The sequence below is a fragment of the Anopheles gambiae genome, chromosome 3, assembly GCF_943734735.2.
Source record: "Anopheles gambiae chromosome 3, idAnoGambNW_F1_1, whole genome shotgun sequence".
Classification (NCBI taxonomy): Eukaryota; Metazoa; Arthropoda; class Insecta; order Diptera; family Culicidae; genus Anopheles; species Anopheles gambiae.
Window position 1 is genome coordinate 83,126,609 of NC_064602.1, and position 14,156 is coordinate 83,140,764.

The following is a 14,156-nucleotide window of genomic DNA, read 5'->3' on the forward strand; positions in this document are numbered from 1 at the left end:
TTCTTCTTTGCCACAATAACCGCTAAAAGTCTAGATCTGACACTACCGCAAATGGGCTGAACTATCAGTGACTTAGGATAGTGGGACAGTCAGTCCTACCTATGGGATCCACGGTCCATACGGTCCATGACTCTACGATAGGCATATTGTTAAGTCGTGCAAAATGACGACCGTATCACGGGACTTTCTACACATACGGGGCCAAAAATGTCTTCTTTCTTCGAAGTAAACTGCTTTCTCAAGCTATAGAATGGCCGGCTGGCAACCAGCATTTTTGCTTGCTGTATCCATGCTATTGTCGTTGTTGACCTTTAACCCGAGATAGGTAATTTGTTGTTTATAGGGTCGTTGATGTTACCACCATCAGTTAGGTCTCTGCCTCGTTTATCTGCAACCTCCGGTTTTCTGCCACCTGTTCGATCCCTCGGTATGATTCTGCTATATAAGTGAGCCGCTGACCAATAATTTATATATCATCAGCGTATGCCAGTATCTAGGTAGACTAATAGAAGATGGTACCCGAAGTATCCTACCTCGCGTCCCGGATGGCTGTCTCTAGCGCCAAGCTAAATACAAGCAAGCCCATCTCCCTGGCGCAAACCCTTGGTGGTATCGAAAGGGTCTGAAAATTTTCCTTTCCCCTCTGTTATTTTCTGACTATCTTTTCGGAGTAAGGGGACATGCCGATCCAGAAGGATTAGGAAGAATATTTCTACAGTGAAGTTTTAATTTACATAACATCATTAATTTAGTGGCTAAAACCACAGACTACAATCAAATTGCTCATACATTAGATATATTATGGATGATATCCACGAAATTCGACAAGCTCTCCGCTGTCTGCATAGAATCTCTTACAGATAACCCGTACAAATCAACTCAATGTAGAGCTAAGCAAGATAAGTAATTGAGTATCTAAAAACTGTTTTTAAGAAAAAGACGATGACATTACCTTTACGAGGTATAATAAGAAATAAACAACCGTTTTCAAAGCGAGCAAACTTTGCTGCTTGATTGTGTTACGTATAGTGCCTCCACCCCAATATCCGTAAGCGCCAATCCAACAATCAGCATAGTGTCGTAATCATTTCGTTGAGTAGTTCATCAAATAATCAACCTTATTTACGTAACTAGCCTGCGCGCACTTCATGAAAGTTCACCACCAACGTGAACGGTCGGTCGCCATGGTAGAGCACAATTTATCAACAAGCGCCAGGACATTCGTGGAACGCTACAAAGACTTAACCTTTGCCACCCCCCGTGTGTCCTTTCATCCTAATTGAAACCATACGTTCCAATCAAGCCAGCGTTGCGTCATCTCACGCAACGGCGTCCGTCATCATCATCCCACATATAACCGCTACCTCCCACATAATCTGCCCAACCACCACCCTGCGCAACCTGTAGACGGTATGGCCACCTCAAAAAAAGAAGAAAAGATACGAATGAGCAGTTTATTTTTATCCAAAAAAAGATAGAAGCGTTTTAGCTTTTGTGCGTTCCTGTCCCGCCTCGCTCGTACACACACAGGCCCCTAAAACTACCAAGACCTAGACAGACGATGACTAACCAACGTACGAGGTTTCCCGTTGGCAACCGGGAGAGAAGCGCATGCTTATCGCATGCGAAAGAAGACCAACAAGAAGGATAGGGACACCCTCAAGTAATAATAACGTGCACTTTTCCACGGGGCAACGTGTCTCAGGACCGATTTTCCCTCACCAGCGTGTGTACTTGTGGTTGAGTATAGACTCGAAAAAAAAGAGAGCAAAACAAGGAACGGGAGAGAAAATGAGCGAGAGTTTTCCTCGCAAGCAATTTCTAAAAAGAGAGTCACTAGTACCTCACCAACGCGACCGTTTTCCCTTGCTCGGTTTGGCAGCGCGTTGGGAAAATTCAGTTTCTCTCAGGCAGCAACGCCAGCAGGGCGTTTTGCTCGACACACCACACCGTAGAGGGAATTTCTAGTTTTCTTTTAGAGCCAGTGAAAAAAGGGAAGAAAAATCAGACATCAGTTCTTGGAAGTTGAAACAACAAAAATCCCAAAACACCCACCCAGGACAGGACAGGAGGGATAGTCTCCTGTGTTTTATTGTTCCCGTTTCTTTTGGGTTTTCCGTTTCCCTAGGAAAGGAATTCTTCTGCTTTGGTTTGATTCAGTTCAGCGAGTGTGTGCGTGCGTGTGTGCCTTTTTCCGTATGGATTGAGTTTCCTTACACTGTTTGTTAAATAAAAAAAGAAGAAAGAGTGTAAATTAACACAGCAACAAGAGCTCGCACCAGGCGGCAGAGTCCTGGCAGGAGCGTCACCCATAACGGGGACACAATCGATCAATAAAAAGCGAGTCTCCTGCTGTACAGCAAGACGGGGCTGTATGTTCACAGTGAACGACGAGTGAAATCTAGTACAACAGTGGGACGAGTAGTAGCAGAAGTATATCCTACATCACTCTGTGTGTGCGCTCTCTCCCTCTCCGCCATCATTACGTCGCGTCCGGTGTTTGTGGAAAGAAGGAAATGGTGTCAGCGAAGATGGTCGAACCGTTGATAGTGCTTCTGGTTTATTTTAATTGTGATTTAATATTTTACGTTAAAAATATCAATAAACATTAAAGTGTATCGTGGGAACAGTGTGTTTACCTCCCTTTAATCAATACTACTACTAACTGCAGCTGCTGCTACAACAACTACTACCGCCCACTACCCATTCCGAATAAGCTTACAACCCGTATAGAGAAGCCAAAGCGGATACGGTACGAGGGAAACCCTGAAGGTCATCAGGGGAATATAAAATAGACGACATACTGCACAGTTGTTAGCGACTAAAATCGCGTACAACGTGCTCTAAGAAATCAAAGGTAAATATAGCGCTTCTTTCCCAGGGTAACCCTCTTCGAATGCAACCTGAATGTCCTTCAGAGTCGTATCGATCAAACTTACCACAAAGACAACAGAGCACCCTCTTCCACCTTTACACTGGAGCTGTTATTTCACGCCCAATACTTTATCATCAGCGCAAAACCATCATCAAGAGTCATTAACCTTCGTTCTAGTTTCCTCCTGGTCCGCTCCACTCCGACCGTGTTCAGCATGCAAGTGTGTCCGAACCTCATTTATCGATCGGAATGCAGTCGTCGTCTCGTTAGTTGCGGTTCGTTAGCTGCAGTTTGTGCAGAGAAATACCACACACACACACTGCAGCTGCTGCTACTGCAGTGTGTGCTGTGTGTGTCGCCATTTTCCAACCTCACCATGCTTTGGTGCGATTGGTGTGGTAGTATAGCATAATGTTTTGTTTTTGAATTTGCTGCAGACAGTTTCATGCCAACAGAACAGTCCGCACGGTACAGCGTGTCAACGTCATTTCCCGAACGACGACACACCGTTGCTAAGGAGCTGAGGACCTGCAAACCCCACAGTCGCGCAATTGTTGTCGCAAGGTTTGAGAGTATTTTTAACCCGCCCCTCTTCCGAAGCTGAAAGAATGGCGAATGTCACTTGAGGCATGTTGCAGGTTGGCGTAGTTATGTAAAGGTAAAGGCGAAGCACTTCGTAGAAGAATGTTAGATGTTTTAGATGTTTTCCTAGCCATCGGACGATTGCTGGATCGATAATTTGCCTTTTGGAATGGATTATTCGGGAACATGCAGAGTGGAATAAGTGGCTTTTTGGGACACGTGAGATTATGACAGGAACCTTTTATTCGTGTAGCCACGTAACAAGATCGTAGCACAAAGAGAGCTCCAAATAACGTATCGGAAGTTATTCTATAGAATGTCCTCATACCGTCCTTATATCAATGGAGTATCCTTGCGAATCCTTACTGCACAGACTTGAGCCACGTTTGGTTCCAATTGTTCGTACCGGTCGGATCGAAACCCTTCACCAGTGGAAACTTTGCCCGCGTCCAGCCGTCAATCATCGTCAGGTGCCGATTATTATCGACGTGGAACGTTTCCAGCTGGGGCATCGTCCAGTACGACGCATCCAGCGCCCGCAGCCTATTGTTCGACAGGTCTAGCTTGTGCAGCGCTGCCAAATTCACCTGCTCCGTCGCGACGAAGCGCTCCAATCGGTTGTGGCTCAGCAGCAGTTGCTTGAGACCTGCCGCATTCGACAAACGATCCAGCTTGAACTCCTCCAGCAGGTTGTAGCTGTAGTCGAGCTTTCGAAGCGCAGTGAGTCGCTCCACGCCGGTGGGAAGATCGCGCAACCGATTGCGAGGCACGGACAGGTCCGCTAGTCGGCAGTCATTCTCACGACCGAGGAGCGCCAGCTCCAATCGCTCCAATCCCGCATTATCCAGCGATAGGCGGACGAGCTTGTTACGCTCAACTGTGAACGTCGTGTGAAGATTCTGATTGTCCGAGTTGCTGCTGAACAGGAAGAGGACCGTGTTGGATTGATCGAAGCGCAGGATACGTTCGATTTCCGCCACCGTACCGTTGCCTTGCTCGTGGATTTTGTTGGAAGTGGCCGGTGGTGGTCTGTAGCCTTCCTTCCAGCATTTCCACGCCTGGTCCGTTTCCTGGATGCGGCTGTAATCGTAGTGGTACGGCTGAACCGGACGGGAAGGTGCTTTAGCTTCCGCTCCGGAGGTGTAAAAGCAAATGTTGAGAAACAGCAAAATGTAACTAAAATGATAAATTGAATGTTTTTAGCACTTGAAGATGATCATGTGAGATAAGGGTGAAGCAATACTTACAGCCGCAGGGAGGCCATCTTCTTAGCGGTGTAATCCACCGGCGGCTGCCGATGCTATTTGTTCAAGCGATTAGCGCTCACTAGTCACTCTCCACAGTGTCTGTGATGTGAGATGACACAGACACTTATCAGTAGATTGAAGCAATGAAATCATTCATACAAGAGCGCATAATGTTAGCTCTGAGCGTGGTGCTTAATTGACTCGATTGAATCTCATGCTCTGATGCTGATGTCATTTGAAAGACGATTCTTGGAGAGTCATTGTAGACGATTGTCCGAAAAAAACTTGGTTTTTCTGACTGTTTTTCAGGTCAAAGTTAGTGTTTTGGAACTTTACATGTTCGGGTTTATGTGTCAAGTGTTTATGGGACAACTCGTAAGATAACGCGCACGCTCTCGACCCTCTTTTGTAATGTTTACATGTTTAAGGAGTGTGATAAGCTTGCCTGAAGCAATCCAAACTTGTATTTTATTTATTATTTCATTCATAATAACATTGAACGAAAACCCTGTTCAATGTTGTGTATTTTACAGTATTAGCCGCTGGCTGGAAGGCACCAAATTTTGATAGTGTTCATGAATTGTTGTCTCTTAGGCACAATTGTTTGACAATGTTTATGCAATGACAAATTCTAGTAGAAATAATGACAAATTCACACTGTATTGGAGCCAATTTATGACAACTTTTATGTTGCGTTATTAAGAATAGTTTGTAATTTCATGTTTTTTTACGTAGAAACTAATTCAATTTAATCAATTTTCGTGTCTGCGTTTTAACACAAACTTAACTGAATCTGAATACTTAAAATATCAAAATCTGCATGAAAATGGGTAAATTTAATTAGTATTGATTCAATTATTGATTCTGTGACTTAAATGCACTAAACTCAGAACAAACAATTTAAACATTTTTAAACCAAGCGTTTGACTTACTGTCAAACATTGGTGCCTTCGAGAAAAACAGTGAAAACAAGTGCATTAGGTACAAAAACTGGATTCTCAAAGGCAAAAGACTGTAATTGCAGCGGATTACATTCTGCGCACAACAGCGCTTTACCACTTGGTCATGCTCAGATAACGCTTTCTCGCAGTTGTCAAGTGATATACCAAACAAAACACCATTTACACCATCCAAATGCGACAAGACCTAATGGCGGGAAGGCTTAGTGTCACTCACTGTTCACTGCCCCACAATACCACACCATTTGATGGTGCGAAAAGACGCAATATTCGCCATTCGCCATTGATCGCAACCCTGTTATCACATGTTCAGTGTATGCGTGAGCGAGTTGTTGATGCTAATCTTCGTGCGAAGTGAAATGTCGTGTCGTGATTTGGTCCACGCTTGGCATGTGATATTTTGGGAGGGTTGGATGAATCGTTTGGCCTTTTTATCATCTGATTTACAGCTGATGGGGACATGACTGGTGACGTAGTGACTGTTTATCTCCGTGAGTGCGCAAATGGAAAGTTTTGTTTGTGTGCATCTTTTGGAGATTGTTTTTGGAGCTGCGATGGAATATTCCGCCTTTTACTGGATTTTTCTTTCGATTCTTTAGTTCCTCCCTCCTCTCGTTATCGTTCATGTTCCAAGTTATCAGAGTTTCTAGAGTGCATCATGTTTTCGAAAAAGCAAAACATACGACTCTTTCGGTCCTTCGAACCGGATATGTTGTGCTAGTGAACATTGTGCTATCAGTATTTACTGGAGATGTTAGTTACAACATGACTCTCATGGCCACATTCCAAGCGCCCTCGTTCCCTCTGCAATTAAATCGCCAATGTACACTAAACAATCACCAACGCTCAGCAAACGCTGAGACCGATAGACGGCCATCTTTCATCGTCTACAAATCACTCCAAGCCCAGCTCAATATTTAGAGCAGCGCTGCTGCACTCTGTAATGAAATGCAAACGCGGGCAAGACAGCGGACCATCTGGTTTGACCTTCGCCTGTACGTTTGATGAACGACACGTGCAGTGGAAAGAAAGCCATCCCTCCCATGGTGTGATGCATTTCCGTCCCTATGTCTTCCGTCTGCTGAGTCCGACCGGCAATACAAAGTACAATTGCAATGAATTTCATAATTCATATATTTACGTCCATCATGCAGCGGGAGGAGCATCGCGTGATCACACATTCAGGCGCTGGATGCTGGGTGGATGGGTGCACACAATAGACGCCGAGCCGAAAGACTTGATTCCATCAATTCAACACAATCTTATCAAAGCGTTGTGTGGTAAGGGATCGGGCGGTGGCTTTCCTTCACCACAGCGGGAGTGGAAATTTCCAACGTCCGGTTTAAGGTTACACGGCACGTTCCTCTCGGGCACGCACAGAGCAGTGGATGAGCGGGTAGAAGAATTCCTACCGTATTGACCGCTGCACACACTGTGAAACTCATGATTGACGGGGACGACAGCAACCACGTGACTCACGTGCCCACGGAAGGTGCGTGTTTATGCAGTTCTTGTCAAACAACCGCTCCTCGCTGGGGTATGGTAATCTGATCAAATTCCTCGCCCCCTTATAAGGGCCCAATGTATGTAGCGGAAAACCAGCTTGGTGGCCTAGTTTACGGCAATTTCTGGTGCGCAATTAAAGCGCAAAAATAAGATCCAACCTGCCGTCGCGTACTTTGTTTTGCGCGAGCCTTCAGACACCATTGTGTGCGCAATCATATTCAAAACACAATACACACAACTCACAGCTGTGTTTCGGGTTTGTTTGTCGAGTTGGCAAATGTCGCGCGCACTTTCGGTGCCAGAAGTGCAATGTGGGGAGTGTGTTAAATGTCGTCTTAACATGGCAGAATGTTATGCCAGGTGGATAGAACACAACTAATTAACAAGAATATATTACTGCGTAGCAGTAGCAGCTGATTACAGAGAGACTTTATCCATATTGAAGGTCAGAAAATTCTTGTGTACCCGTAAAAATAACAAGAGCCAAACTTAACCCATAGAAAAAGATCTCTCATCTGGAATCGAGAAATGTACCCTTGACCTCCTCTATGTTGCGCCGTCGCCATGCTAATTGCTCTATTTGACCTCTCGTTCTATTCCACATCTCAACAGGCTATATAAAGCTTTGTTTTGTGTGACGACTGTTAAATTTAAACTAAACTAATTTATCTTATTTTGTGGTGATCGTTTTTAAGCAGTCAACTGTGTCTACCCTTTACATTTTGGCACCTCTTCCACTTAGGACATGCGCAGCATCAACTCTTTTCTTTTTTGTTTATGGTGAAAGCAACTGACCGATTGTTTATGGCCCTGTTTTTTTCCCCCTATTCCATCATACCCTCCGTGCGATCGCGCCCCGTTTGGTCTGTGTTTACCTTGCCCGTTTCTTTTACCTCGCATTCAAAACATTGTAGCCTACCCTGTTCTCTCACACAACCTTTATGCCTCACTCTGTTTTTCTGTCTCTTTTTTTCTCCCCGCAGCAGCTTACAGCGGTGTGTGCGTGTCCGTTCCGCTTCGAACCGACTTAAGCTACAGTGGCTTAACGCACACAAACGCTGGCAGCCACTGGCAAACGTGACGCGAGCAAGCGAGACGGAAACGCCCAGGCACAAACGGTGCGATAAGGAGGGAACGAGCCAAAACAAACACCAACAAGAGCCCGCGCCTCTGAGTGGCTGTATGTGTGTATTAGTGTGTATATTCGCGCGCACATTGAACTCGCGGCTTTATAAATGCCTTCGCTTCCGCGAACGAAAACAAAGCAATCGCATTCGAGCGATTGAGTCGATCGGGTGTCTCTCCTGTGTGTATCTTCAAGCCAAGTAGGCCTCGCTTGAGCAGGCCCCCCCGCAACCGAACAGTGCATTACGAAAAAGTAGTTCTGTGTGTGAAGTGAGAAAAAAAAACAAACAGGGAGTGAAGTAATCTAAATTTCCCTTTTTTCTGTCTGGTAGCTCAAACCCGTTTGAGTCTACCGACCACAACCAAGCAGCGTCAATGTACGCCATACGTTGGACTACAGAGCGCTAAAAACGCACCCAAAAAAAAAAAAACCCCGTAAAACCTAACAGAACGCCCTAAAGCGTCTGTCGCGCGTGTTTGTGTTGTGAAGTTGTTTTGTAATTCGTGGTGTGTGAGTGTGCGTTACAAACACCACCACCGTCGTCGTTTCTTTATGTTCAACCCATTTTTTAACCGTGTAATTTTGACGAAAAAGCGAAAGCCTAAATTGTAAAGTAAATTAAACTAAAGAAGAAAGACAGTCGAACAAACTGTTCTGGTTACAATTTTGGGACACGTAGTTACGTCCCGGAGAAAAAGACTTTTTCCCCCTTGAAAGTAAGAGCAAATATCTGTTGAAAAGCACAACACAACAAGGAAGAGAACCAAGCGGTTGGTTTGCAATATTTCCTCGTTTTCAATTTGCACCTACCGTCAAAACACCTTGAACGAGTTACGCACCAACGGGCATCACTTTCGTGCTAAAGGTGGCCGAAAGGACAATTTTCTTCACTGGGGCTTAGGCCGTTGTATGGGTAAGTAATGATTAAAAAATACTTTAAAGATTATTGTTTTATGTAATAGGCTAGATAAAAATCGAAACGTAGAAATAATCAACATAGGCGATAGGGCGCTAGGGAGAAAAAACGAACTAGACAGACCCCTTCGAAAAATGGCGTCACTTGACATCCGCGAAGGATTAGTTCATTAAAATGGCACCCCAAAACGAAGGCCGTTTGCATGCATCCGTCTGTGACCGGATATACTTTGTTAGACGATTGTCCATAATGGGATTAGCCTTCCCGTCGCTGTGTTGGTAATTGAATTAATCGTAACACCTCGCAATTGGATTGTACAAATGTCTGTGCCATTTTACGCATACGATTGGCCGTATGAAGGTCGACGTACTACAGACACAAGATGGTGGCAATTTTGGGACAGTAGTCAAAAAAGGCACAAAACAAAAACTGCAATCTACATCGTCTGCTGTAACGATCTGTTGCCATGCAATCTGTTTACTTTCATTCCCTCGCACACCCTGCGAACTATTATCGCCAGTGTGTTCTTGAAACCACATGACGCATCTCGCCATCAATCCGGACGTGGTCGTGGCTGTGTCGATCGTATGGTGTGCACACAAACAGGGAGCAAAAAAAAAAAAACAACTTAACCACCATGCGAAGATATCGTGGAACGTGGCATGATTCAACGTCAGTAAACATGGCACAACGACAACTACGATACCGAGCGCTGCTTGGCTGGACTTTGCCCCCCCCCCTGTCCTGGATAGCGCACACATGTGCGAGACACATCATTTGCCTGATGGTACCCCCATTTTCAGGGTTGGCAAAACGGGGGAACGTTTCTCGCAGCGGCTCAGACGAACACCACCAGCCCCTGAGGACCTGTGTACCTGTGTAATTGCACCGCTGCTGTAACGGAACATAACGCCCTCCTCGTAGCCACCGCAACCCGCTGTTTACTTTATGGCAAGATGGTGGAATTCCTTGGTGCTTAATTGCTCCCATTTGCTCGCTACCCTGTACGAAAGAGCTTGTTGCAGTAGGATCTGGTTAGTGTGTCCGAGAAAGATAGCGCGATGTTGGTGCGAAGAGAATGGCACAGTTCGCATCGCGTCGTTGTTGGAGGTGCTTTCATGACACGTGATGAAATGACATTCAAACCAGCGCCGCCATTCACTCATTCGCTTTACGCATGCTATGGCAAGCGGTCGTTATGCCCTTATCAAACAAGGGGGCAGAGAGGGGTTTTCCGTTCCTCAGCGACGCTCTTGAACAGTTGAACGCGTTTTGTCGAACAACCAAATCTTCTTCTTCTCGCCACGAAGCATGCGCTCTTTTACGCTCCCAAAAACACGCGCAATCGTTGGCCGCCAACAACCAACAGCTGGTGTTGGTCGGGTGTTGTTTTGGTTTGTGTTTTTTATACGTTTTTTTTTTACTACGACCTTACTACGTGTATTTTGTTTCTATCTCCCTCTCTCTTTTGCTCTCTATGTGCCTCTCAATATTTTAACTCAGCTTAAAGAGCGTAACAACGAGCGAACGAATAACAGAGAAATAAAGAGCAGAACAAAGAGCAGAACAAAGATATGGTGAGAGGGACTTTCGATGTACAGTATAACTCACAATATTTCCAAATATTATTTTATATCGAAATTTGGGAACTTAACTCAGGCCAAACTTTAGACATGGTAGCTGTAAGCATTTGAGCCTACCATTTACATTTAATTTAATTTTCATATTTCTTGCTCTTTTGAAATATATAAACATAAGCAAGACGAGTTTTAATTATTTAGCTAGGGCACGAGATTTAACAAAAAAAATCAGATTTTTGCAGAAAGTGCAACTTTAATAAAACAATCCTCAAATTATCGTGTTCCATATTGTTGTTCAGCACTGTAATTGAGCTTTCGAGCGCAAATTCAAGCAAGTGTGCTCGAATAAACTCTCGCGCTGCATTCACAACAAATCTGACGGAGGTTTTTCATCAAATCTTTTACCCTTTAAATTGTGTTAAACATTCTACTAACTTTACATTTTTTCCCTCTCTCTCCCTGTTGTTTCCTCTCCCATTTTCCAGAGCGTGAAAAACCATCGTTTATAAAAGGGGACGAACCGGGCCTGGCTGGCAAGCAGGGCCGGAGCGATCTTATCTGTGCGAACAGCAACAGCAGCACCGTGAAAATTGCTAGCGTTGAACGTCAAGATGGCGCGTACGTACCGACCGTTGGCCGCTGGGGCAACGAGTGGCCAAGCTGACTCGGAACCGAGCGGAACGAACTACGGCCCGTGGTTCGGGAGGACCATGGGAGCGTCGCCGGTCGATCTGCCCGACGATTGACCGAACCGGACAGTCACAGGCACGATGTGACTACCAGCGACGAAGCAGCAGCAGCAGCAGCACCGCCATCGCGGCCGCGGCCGGTGGTCCGCTCCGTATCATGCACCAACGGTGGCCCGCACGGTTGCGTCGCAACCGGCGCCGGCCCCGACGATGGTACGGGCGAGACCGAACTGGCCGCCGCCGTCGCGGTCGCGTCCCGGCTGCCCAACGGCACCCACTGGATTGCGGACGATGGCGATAGCTACAATTTGGGCGCGTTCGATCAGACGAACGGTGCGTGGCCGATCCGGCAGCCGCTGCCGCTGCCGAAGTGGTCCGCCCGGCCGGTCACCCCGTTCGTCGTCGACAAGCTGTGGCAGTACGAGGATTTGATCGGGCTGATCGAAACCAAGCTGCAGCGGATGCTGGAGGAGACGCACTACAACACGGCGAACAACTTTGTGGATTTTTACCGGGCCTACCGGGGAGCTCACCGTCACGGCCGCGGTGAGCTGCGGACACATTTCCAGCACTACACCATCCCGATCAACCGTCGGCACCATATGTGTGTTAGTTTGGCAATGGAAATTGTGTCTAGGTAGGTTTTCTTTGATGGGGGAGCATTGGTTTTGACAAGAGACAAATCGCTAACGTCACTCCCGTGGGCACTGCTCTCGTTACAGAATCGCTGAACATCATCCGGACATTGCACGTCTGTTCTATCTGGTATCGTGCGAAGAAGCGCTAGACGAGACGGACTCGTACATCCAGCACTGCGAGGAGAACGGCATCGAGTACGCCGGGTCGACGCTGGAGAAGGAGCACGCGATGGTAGCGATGAAGATAGTGGTCGGGGGCCGCGAAGGTGTGCTGATCCTCGACCCGGGCTACCACGTGGCGCGCGCCGTCACCGTCATGAAGGACCAGAAGTACCCGCACACCGGCTGGTTCACGCAGTCGGACGAGCCGCACTGCAAGCGCGAGTACAGCTACGCCCTGCACGACCTCAGCAGCGACTACATCACCTGGACGGAGCGGATGACGCGCGGCGCCAAGCAGCAGTACGAGGAGTCGCTGGTGTACGTAGCGCGCCCGTACCGCACCGCCATCGATGTGACCGTGCGCCGCAACCTGGTGTACAACTTCCGCTCGCTGCTGTCCCGCGACGCGAAGGGACGGGTGTGCGCCGGGCTGTACTTCCCGGTCGTGCCGAACCCGCACGATGCACAGGTGACGCTGTTCTACGACAACGCGAACGGCACGCAGGTGAAGCAGAAGTGCAAGTTTGCACAGTTCAAAGATCCGGAAACGGTAAGTCGCTTGGGTGTTATTTGTTCATTATGTTCAAATCTAATCAAATGCCACACACAGATTCCTGACCCGGTATTGGCCCATCTGGAAAATTTGGCCCCCCAGCTGCGCATGAAGCTCGGCGACCTGATCGACCTGATGGTGGATCTGGCCGAGTCCGTGCACGACGTCGAGTTCGTGCAGCAGGTGCTCGAGATTAACAACAACATCAACGAGCTGTCGGCAGATAATTAAGACAAAGCATACAACAACCATATATTGTGCATTTTTTCCCAACTTACTTACTTACAAACTATGATTCACACTAGCTCTAATATCTTACTAGCTTAATAGGAGAGCGCACCGACCCAAACTAATCGAACAATTTACTATTCACCAAGAAATAACCACCAATCCGTGACACACCACCCTTTGATGGGCCCAATCGCTCATTAAGGGTTAAAGCACTTACTATTTTTGCTTGACCTTAGCATATCTACTTGACCACTTGTGTCTGACCGCGTGCGTAGTATTTGTTTTGATGTGTAATTCAAATTATAAACTGTAACTTTTGTGTGTCGTACAAAAAAAACAAAACCAACAAAATTAATAAGCGTGTTTTAAGCAACTTTTGCAACCCTGCACTGTACTCCAGCTAGGTTTTCCCCCATTATTGCTTCACAATATTTCTGTATCAATTTGTTCAATGCCTACCTGCCTGCCAGCACCAGCCTGTTGTTGGTTGGGGTTTTTCTGTTGCAAACCCACGAACGAGACCAAATCTTCGCAAAGTCATTCCAGCAAACTCTGTTTGTCACAATGATTTGCCGCATTGTGTGTGCGTGTGTTTGTTTTTATTAGTGTCTCACTAATTTCGTGCGCACACTTTGCAAAACTGCACCACCAACCGATGCACCACGGACGAGCAAGTAAAACGCATTGTAACGTGTAGTAGAGTGTCGTGTTTCTTCTCTAGCTCCATCCTTATTGTGGACTATTTAATCATTTTTATTCAAAATGTGTATTGTAATCACCCCCCAAAAAAGCATCAGAGTGCTTGACAAATAAAGTGAAACAAAAACGTATGATTAATTGTGATATTATTTTTAGAAAGAAAGGGGCGTTTAATTGGGCAAGCCTGTGAGGGCACCTAAAGATAGCCAACGTGTTGGGGGAATGTCGAAATCGATTAGATGAACAATAAATATATCAAAGATGTTTCCCAGGCTGTTGCCATCATCAGAATGCAGTTCAAAAGAAATGAGCAACCATCTTTTATAAATCAACCCAGATCCTGGCATACGCTGATGATATAGACATCGTTGGTCTGCGGCTCTCCTATGTAGC

The 14,156-nt window shown here is 46.3% G+C and overlaps 2 protein-coding genes across 6 annotated transcripts; one reads left to right on the plus strand and one right to left on the minus strand.

Moving 5' to 3' along the window:
- The first annotated feature begins 1,900 nt into the window (after nucleotides 1-1,900).
- Nucleotides 1,901-13,894, plus strand: LOC133393901 (uncharacterized). 5 transcript variants are annotated; one of them, XM_061660922.1, is made up of 5 exons: nucleotides 1,904-2,857; nucleotides 8,153-9,208; nucleotides 11,277-12,117; nucleotides 12,203-12,830; nucleotides 12,891-13,894. In XM_061660922.1, the coding sequence occupies exons 3-5, from the start codon at nucleotides 11,942-11,944 to the stop codon at nucleotides 13,062-13,064; spliced, it is 978 nt and encodes a 325-aa protein (XP_061516906.1). In that variant the 5' UTR covers nucleotides 1,904-2,857; nucleotides 8,153-9,208; nucleotides 11,277-11,941; the 3' UTR covers nucleotides 13,065-13,894. The 5 variants fall into 5 exon arrangements, with proteins under 5 accessions (XP_061516904.1, XP_061516903.1, XP_061516906.1 ...); XM_061660923.1 differs by lacking the exon at nucleotides 1,904-2,857 and adding an exon at nucleotides 7,270-7,614; XM_061660920.1 differs by having other exon boundaries at nucleotides 1,901-2,857; nucleotides 8,156-9,208; nucleotides 12,203-13,894.
- On the minus strand, nucleotides 3,678-4,906 carry LOC1278244 (PH domain leucine-rich repeat-containing protein phosphatase 1). The gene is made up of 2 exons (XM_317796.4): nucleotides 4,705-4,906; nucleotides 3,678-4,633 (listed from the first exon to the last, which is right to left on the minus strand). The coding sequence occupies exons 1-2, from the start codon at nucleotides 4,719-4,721 to the stop codon at nucleotides 3,820-3,822; spliced, it is 831 nt and encodes a 276-aa protein (XP_317796.4). The 5' UTR covers nucleotides 4,722-4,906; the 3' UTR covers nucleotides 3,678-3,819.
- Nucleotides 13,895-14,156: the final 262 nt, after the last annotated feature.